At 44.5% G+C, this 8,528-nt stretch overlaps 1 protein-coding gene, 1 non-coding gene and 1 pseudogene across 8 annotated transcripts; 1 reads left to right on the forward strand and 2 right to left on the reverse strand.

Moving 5' to 3' along the window:
- Positions 1-533: 533 nt before the first annotated feature.
- LOC120110115 (uncharacterized) lies at positions 534-1,334 on the forward strand (the record flags this gene model as incomplete). The annotated part of the gene is made up of 1 exon (XM_039124053.3): positions 534-1,334. A coding segment is annotated over one exon (801 nt), but the record flags the coding sequence as incomplete, so codon positions are not given.
- Positions 1,335-1,823: 489 nt separating this feature from the next.
- LOC103718634 (pentatricopeptide repeat-containing protein At5g56310 pseudogene) lies at positions 1,824-6,829 on the reverse strand (annotated as a pseudogene). 6 transcript variants are annotated; one of them, XR_015975807.2, is made up of 3 exons: positions 4,248-6,829; positions 3,951-4,027; positions 1,824-3,311 (listed from the first exon to the last, which is right to left on the reverse strand). The product of XR_015975807.2 is annotated as a pentatricopeptide repeat-containing protein At5g56310 pseudogene, transcript variant X4 (transcript). The 6 variants fall into 6 exon arrangements; XR_016399551.1 differs by having other exon boundaries at positions 1,824-3,317; XR_015975808.2 differs by having other exon boundaries at positions 1,824-4,603; positions 5,058-6,829.
- TRNAG-CCC (transfer RNA glycine (anticodon CCC)) lies at positions 6,763-6,833 on the reverse strand. Its single transcript has one exon. It is a non-coding gene; the product is annotated as a tRNA-Gly (tRNA).
- Between the last annotated feature and the right edge of the window lie 1,695 nt (positions 6,834-8,528).

Below are 8,528 nucleotides of genomic sequence, written 5' to 3' on the forward strand. Positions count from 1 at the left end.
CCCCGTGTTGAAGGACGATGATGTCATGCTCTTTGGTGAGCTCTCCCCATCCCAGTTTATCGCGACTTTCTTTTCTCCTTGTGTGTATTTTATAATATATATGTATATATATATATATAATAAAAGAAGACACCGAAAAATAACTTTAGAAATCTCTACTACTCCGTTTTTGCTCTGCTCTTCTTTCGTGAAAGAGCTTAAGCTTTTGCGTAATCTTTTCTCAACCAAAAGCTAAAAATCCGAAACACTCTTATTTAGCATCTTTTTATCATTACTTCAAAGTGAGTTATATTAATTAGAGGTGGGCATTGGGCCGGGCCGCCCATGGCCCGGCACGAAGCGAGCCGTGCCCGGCATGGCCCACTAGCTACAGTAACGGGCCGTGCTAGGCACGGCTCGTAAAAGGGGGTCGAGCTGGGTTAAGGATTTCTGGCCCGCGGGCCGAGCCCGGTACGGCCCATAAGGGCCTGGGCTGGTACGATTCGTGGGCCAAGCACGGCACGGCCCGCGAGCCAGCCCGGAACGGCCCATAAGAGCCTGAACCGCAACCTCTCCTCTTCCTAAAACCCCACTACCTCCACCGCAACCTCCCAATCCCTTGCTCTAACCCCAGGCCCAAACCTCCTCTCTCCCTCTCCCTCTCCGCCCGTGGCTTCGCCGCCTCTTCCTCCTCCGGTTCCAGCTTGACCAACCCCACCACCTCCTTCGACTGGTCTGACGACAAGAATGACGGCGAGGACGGCACCGCCACCGCCAAGTCGAAGAAGAAGACGACGACGGTCGACAACAAAAGCCGCAATCTTCCCCCACCCTATGATCCCTTCAGCAAGAAGCCGGTGATCGAGGAGCCCAGCGACCCGTCCAACCTCCCGGAGATCTTCCACAAGATGTGCACCGAGGGCCTCACCAACCACGCTGTCAAGATGTTTGACGCCCTGTCCAAGGACGGCCTCACCCACGAGGCCCTCGAGCTCTTCTCCGTCATCAAGGACAAGGGCTCGATGCCCGACGTCGTCGCCCACACCGCCGTCATCGAGGCCTATGCCAACGCCGGCGGCCACTCCAAGGACACCCTCCGCACCTTCGACCGCATGCTCGTCTCCGGCGTCTCCCCCAACGCCTACACCTACACCATCCTCATCAAGGGCCTCACAAGGGACGACAAGCTCCCCGAGGCCCAGAAGTACCTGCTCGAGATGATCGGCAAGGGGATGTGGCCCAACGCCGGCACCTACCAGGCCGTGCCAGGCACGGCCCGTCTCGTGTCTGGCACAGCCCGTGCCGGGCCCGGCATGGCCCGCCACCCCACAGGCCTAGGGCCGTGCCGGGCTTAGCCTTTAGGTTAAGCGGGCCATGCCAGGCACGACCCGTTTAGTAACAAGCCGGGCCAGGCACGGTCCGTTTGGTCTGTGGCCCGGTAGGCCCGATGCCCATCTCTAATCTTAATTAGAGCGGGAGCCATTAATAATATTTTAATGGCCATTTGTAACGTTTTTGAGCCCCTCCATTATGTTATTATATATAAGATTGTTGTTCATAACTATCTTTTAACATGTTATTTAGAATTATAACAACCTGCTATTATGCAAATAACTACTATTAGTTTTTCTATATTATTATTGTAATAAATATTATTTGTAAATTTAAATTTTTTGAATTAATTTTTTTCTAATAAATTGTATGATCCGAAAAAATAATATTTTTTATATCAAGCGAACAGTAATTGGTAAAATAACTCTAGTATTTTTTTTGCTTCTGTTAATGCACTACCACTGAATGTGATCTAATGACGAATGCGATGGGTGTATTGAAACTTCTGATCGACCAGGGCATGTCACGCCATCTCCTATTTTCATCGAGAGCTTAGTATAAGATATTCATTTTATCCCATGAATAGATGTCATATTTGATGTGGACATCTTACCTAGTCCCAAAGTCTATTATAATATCCTAATGGTTAGGTAAAAGGTCTACATCATACTCTCTTGCTTAGTTAAATCATTTGATTTTTTTATGTTATCTCTAGCTTTATTTATTTTTTTTTTTTTTTTGCTGAAGCTGATGCATCGTACATGTTGGATTTGAATACATCAAAAAAAGTCAAAAGATAACAAGTCCTGGAGTGCACTAGATAATCTCCTCTTTTCTAGCCACAGGATCTCTCCAGAATGGTTAGCTACATACGAGGCTACCTAATCTGTGGGCCTCACGATACACGGGCTCTATTTTTTAATAGAGAAACAATAGTTACGATCTGAAATCATACTAATCTCCCAACAGAGTTCCAATATAAGAAATACTCAAAATATTATAACAAAGAAATTTTAAGAATATAGATACAATGCGAAAGCCTGATTGTGAGTTGAGATGGTGATCCGTAAGTCTCATCCCATGCACTTGCTTTGCAAAGGTTAATTAGTTTTCATCTTCTAGATAAAGCTAAAAATGAAAACAAAGTGAAATTAGAAGTGCATCTATCATATGCTTAACTAGAAAATTAGCAACACCTAAATTAAATAGCAACATGGTCATCCAACTCACCTGCACTGCTTGTGCTCTTGTGCAACTGTGCTATTTTTTATGCTGCATCAAAATTGGATTAGGCTACTGAGGGACTACAGGGCCTTATGGCTAGAGTTGGCATGCGCCTTTCTATCTTGCATAAAATCTGGTATCATTTTCGTCGTCATCATCATCATCATAATCATAATCACAATCAGTATATCATTGTAACCAGTTAAAAATCTGAATCTACCAGAATCAAGAGCAATTGCAACATATGTGGCACGCAAGTACAAGTCCTCTGATCCTGACCTCCTGAGGGAGGGTGCTTTGCAGGAGTCAGCAATGGTGGATCAATGGATGGAAGTTGAGCCTCATCAATACAACCCAGCCATCCTACTATTGTTCTCCAGTTGATTGTTATCCCCATGCATGGAGGGCTCCCTCTTCAGCAGATCAACGACGACAGTGTGGTGGAGCAGAGAAGGTCCTTGACATATACGAGGCCCGGCTGCTAAGTCCAAATACTTGGCTGGAGACTTCTTCAATCTTGCTGATCTTAACTCACTTCTTCATGACACCATTGCTCTTCAGATCGTGCCCACATCTGAAGGAATGGTGGGAGACTGGTTGTCGAGAGACCTGTGGTCAAGAAGGTGATTGATGCAATGGTGAAATCTAGGTGAAAAAGGTTCAGTGGCATGGAGATGAGACGAATGAGGACTTCTGTTGTTGGCTCATCCTGTCATTTGCTCAGGTGTGTGCATGCGAGGATTATACTGTCATTCCTGGCTGCAAGCCTTAGTCTCCTGAACCTAAAAAAATGTCAACAATGATATACATTAACCATGCTCAGTGCTCTATTTAAGTTGCCGATCTCATGTAAATTTTGATCTATATATGTTTCATTTGGGAAATGTGAAAGCATGGTCCATGTAAACAAGTTACCATAGGATTGAACCTTTGGTAAATTCATTTGGTATGCTATCTTCCGTAGCCATTCACACCAAGAGGTCCCTCACTAACAGCTATATAGTAATAATTGAGAGAAATTGTTATCAAGGGTTCGAACTTCAAAGTTATTTATACAACTACCATGAATGCAGAAAAGTTCATTCTGTAAATTCCTGATTGATAAACTCATTCTGTTCACATCAGCATGATCCCCAACACCAATTCACACTCTACACATGCATGTTATTTGATTTATTAACACACACTTATTTCCAAATTTAATACATAATGTGAAGTTCTCAGTCAAAAAGTCAGCTTTGCATTATTGGGATGTGGTTTCATTTTCATTGGACATGCTCATGTTTGTAATATCATTGTAATAGAAATACTGATCAATCTGACCATTTTATTTTTGAGATAGACATATATTATGCTTCTGCTCTCCAACAGTATGCTACAATGTCTGAAAAATATTGAGTTGAATTCATTCTTACCTTTTCTCCCTCTTTGATGGATCAACAATGATCTACAACTGCAGCACGAACAGGTATTCTCTCAATGATCCTGAGGACTGCGGCGTTCACACAGAATCATTATTTAGAGGTTTGGAAGCTTCATCTTCTGATAAAATATGATGCTTACAAGATTGTCTATATGCAATCATTGGAGGTGTTTACAATGTAAACCCCAAAAAATTGGAACAAGGAATGTTTCTTATAATTATGGTAATTGAATGATTTGTGAGTAAAATGTGAAAGGAAAAAAGGGGGAAAGAGATAAAACAAAATCACCATCAATATAAAGTCACCTCCTACTTTCAAAGCATCAATCAAACTTATCTATTGTTGTAAACACATCACAAACACCATAAGGGTAAAAACTAAGAATCTTCAACTGCGTGCGACGTAGGCTAATCAAGAATGCAAGGGCTTCATCCGTGTCCTGGCGAGCACCAGCCAATGCTTCTTCCATTTCTTTGTGGCTTAGATAGTGTGATTTTATCTCAAAAAAGATCTCATCATGCCTCTCTTAAGATCTCGACACCCTTTCGTCTTCTTGCTCAAGGGCCCCAGTTTCTCTGAGATGATCAGTAGCCCGTTGCATTTCTTCAGGTCCTGTGAGCTGAGCAGAACCAATGAAGAGAGGCCTGCAAGTGAAAAGAGGATGTGAACCAAACCCCTGGATTACAATGAGAGGAAATGGAGAGGGACTAGAGTAGAGTAGGGGATTCCACCCTTTGAAGTATAGACAACAAAAACAGCTGTAAAGCAGCAAACAAAATTTTTGTTAGCATTTTTAAGGATTCATACAACAGTTTGAAAAGAGAAACGGGAAGGTTTTGTTCCTTGCTTGTCCCATTGAAACAGCAAAGGATGGCCTTTTTATTTGAACAGGGAAAGGAGACTTTACCAAACACAAGATTTATGGCACAACTTTGTTCCCTATACATAATAATAAGTGGCAACACTGACAGTGTTCTTTGGCCAAATTGCATACAAGAATAAGGTAAAACATTTTACATATGCTGCAAAAAAGATTTACTTTGGTTAGCCTATACAAATTCTACTTTAAAGGCTCTTAATCTTAGTCATATAAAGCACCTTTCAGTGATTTATGGATGTGACTATGTCAGTAAATTCCATGTGAGATGTGGATAAAACCAAGATCAAATTTGCCAAAACTTCTGGCTGCTCACAAAGAACTCATCTTGCAGTTAGCCCTTTTTAATCAACCATGACCATAACTCGAGCAAGCAAACTATCCGACACACTCTTCGACAAGGTCCCCGCCTTCCGTAAAGCTCCAACCAGCATCCTTCCTCAGACCCGTCTCCTTCATCAACCTCCTCACCTCCTCAGCATCCCTCCACCTCCCCATCTCAGCGTACAAATTAGACAGCAAGACATAGTGCGCAACATTCGTAGGCTCCAACTCCACAAGCTTCTTCACTGCAAGCTCGCTCAACCTCAAGTCCCCATGAGCTCTACAACCTCTCAGCAGCGACCCCCATATAACCATATTAGGCTTGAAAGGCATCCTCTCTATGAATTCAACTGCTGCATCGAGAAAGCCCGCACGTCCCAAAAGATCAACCATGCATCCATAGTGCTTTACTCCGGGAGAAAACCCGTATCTTCCACTCACCACCCAATCAAAGATTCGCCGGCCCATCTCCACCAACCCCGCATGGCTGCAAGCACACAAGACTCCTATTAGAGTAACTGCGTCGGGTTTCACTCCCTCCTGTTCCATCCTAAAGAACCATCTCAATGCCTCCTCCCCAGTCTCAGCCAATGCAAGCCCTCCTATAAGCGAATTCCAGGTGTACACATTCCTCTCCACCATGCTCGAGAAAACGCTCACACCAGCATCCACCCTCCCACACTTGCCATACATGTCGACCAAAGAAGTCCCCAAGATCACGTCCAGTTCCCACCCGCTCCTCCTCACGTAGTCATGAATCCACACGCCCATCTCAAGCGCGCCGTGGGAGGCGCACGCGGTGAGAGCATTGACCATGGTGACACGGTTCGGCTGCACGCCAGCAAACTGCATCCGCTCGAAGGCGATCAAGGCCTCGTCAGGCCTGCCGCAATTCCTGTACCCCGCGATCATCGTAGTCCAGGCGATGACTTCCTTCACAGGCATTTCGTCGAACAGCTGCTCGCACGTCGCCATGTCGACGCACGATGAGTAGAAATTCAGCAGGGAGTTTTGGACGTAGACGTCGGCGGAAAGGCCGGTCCTTAGGGCCTGGGAATGGAGCATCCGGCCTTGTCGGAGATCGGAGAGGGACTTGAGGAGCAAGGGGAAGGTGTAGTTGTTGGGGGGGACGGAGGAGTGGAGCATGTGGGAGTAGATGAGGAGGGGGGGAGGGGAGGAGGAGGAGGAGGAGGAGGGGAGGAGGAGGGCCGCGCGGATGAGGGTGTTGCAGACGAAGACGTGGGGGCGGCGGAGGGAGGAGAAGAGGGCGAAGGCGGGGGGGAGGTGGCCGAGGGAGCGGCAGGTGTCGATGAAGGAGGCGGCGATGGTGGTGTTGGGGTGGAGGTTGTGGAGGAGGATTTGAGCTTGGATTTGGAGGAGTTGGGAGGGGGAGGTGCAGGTGTTGAGGGAGTGGAGGATTCTTTGGGCTCTGGGGGTGAGGGTTTTGGAGGTGGTTCTAAGAGGAGGGATGGAGGACATCTCAGGGGAGAGAAGGTTAAGGGTGTCTCGGAGTGATGTCTATGGGAGGGAGAAACAGAGAGGGCGAAGCATCGAAGGAAAGAGAACATGTGAGACTAAAGAAATCAAAAAAAAAAAAAAGCTTGCGCATCCGGGGAATCGAACCCCGGTCAGTACCGTGGGAGGGTACTATGATACCACTACACCAGATGCGCTTGATGGAACGAATTCGTCTTAACTGAACTATAAATGATAACTAGGGTCGGATCAGCCGGCCAATTGCTCAAAAGAAACCTGGGAGTAGAAAATGTCTATAAAGAGAAGATGGGAGTTGGATGACTATTGTGAAGCTCGGTTGATCTACTGAATAATGGTAGGAGATGGGCGGACCGTATTATTTTCGAGAGAGACTCGGCTATAGTGATCGAGTAGGTTTGAGGTCAGAGATGCGCTGCGGGCGGAAGGCTGCTGCTCCACGATATTTGTATATGTGGCTCCCACCGGGCCACATATGTCTACAGAGAGGTAAATGGTGCTGTTGGTCGGGTTATCTTCTTCACAGCTCATCATTTTAGAAGTTTCATTTAGAAGAACTACGTATTTGTGCCTTATCCTTTGTGCTATCTATTTTTTTTCTGATTTTGTTGGTTGCACCCATATCTGAGATGCCATCTAAATAGAAGATTTTTGGAACGCTCTGATTCCTAGAAGACAAAATAGCCAAGCTAGTGCGACAAATAATATACTTCTGAAACATTGTCAGCAATTTTATTTTCTTGCTGAAAATTGAATTAAGTGCTGAACAATAGAAATGCCACGAATCTTCCATCAAACGATCCTTATCCAAGGAGCAACCAGCGATCTCCATAGTCTGTTTAGATGATTGGGCTAAAAATTCTATTGGATTTGTAGATTGGGCTAGTATAACCCGCAAAATCATAGGATTATAAGTTGGAATAGGTTTATATTTATAAATACCTAGAAATAGCTTTAAAGTGGCGCTAGTTCTTTTTTTACTCTCTATGGAAATTGGACCGACCCACTCCAAAATTATTCCTAGATATTTATGAATATTGACCTGGCCCAACCTGTTATCCTATGATCTTGTTGGTTGCACTGGCCTAGCCTACAAATCTAATAGGATTTTCAGCCCAATTATCTAAATAGACTTTTAGAAATTGGAATGAATCTTAGTGAGGAGCTCCGTAGGCAGCATATCATTTAATTGTTGACATCTTATTCCTTCTCCCAGGTTACATAGTGGCACAATAAGCAGTTTTCATGACCAAGGGACTAATTAATGGGAATAGCCATTATATTTATAGGAATATCAATCTATAGATCTAAATTAAATGTTCTTCCCATTGTGAATCTGCCAATGAAACAGCCCCTCCACTATATGAAAATTCTTGCACACGGCCTTCCAAACTGATGAAGATCTTTTAGAACTATAATTAGACCAGCCACTCTGAAAGTCATATTTGTGAATGATAAATAGGCTCCGGAATAAATTTGATTGCAAAATAAGTTTTCCTGCAGCTCTAGCCACAAAGGTAGTAACGCTTGCTCCTCAAACTTGAGCACCCCAGCCCACCATTAACTTTAGATTGGCAAATGAACCTTCCTCCTATCCAACTCATCCCCCAAAGAGAACCTTTAAACATCATCTCTAATTATCAAGCACATTCAAAGGAATTGAGCTATTGGCTATCATGTACATTCGAAAAGAAGTCAAAACTGATTGTAGCAGCCAAACTCTACCTGATTGAGATAAATATTTCCACTTCCAGCTTTCCAGGGCTGAAATCATTGGATCTAAGAGCAGAGGTAGACATAGGAATTCCAAGGTAAGGCCATGTACCATCTTTTTGAGGAATTGCAATGTAAGAATAAACCTGCTGCTTGATTCT

The sequence above is a fragment of the Phoenix dactylifera genome, chromosome 2 (genome assembly GCF_051530095.1).
Source record: "Phoenix dactylifera cultivar Ajwa chromosome 2, Ajwa_hap1_PhDact_Kaust_v1.1, whole genome shotgun sequence".
Taxonomy (NCBI): domain Eukaryota; kingdom Viridiplantae; phylum Streptophyta; class Magnoliopsida; order Arecales; family Arecaceae; genus Phoenix; species Phoenix dactylifera.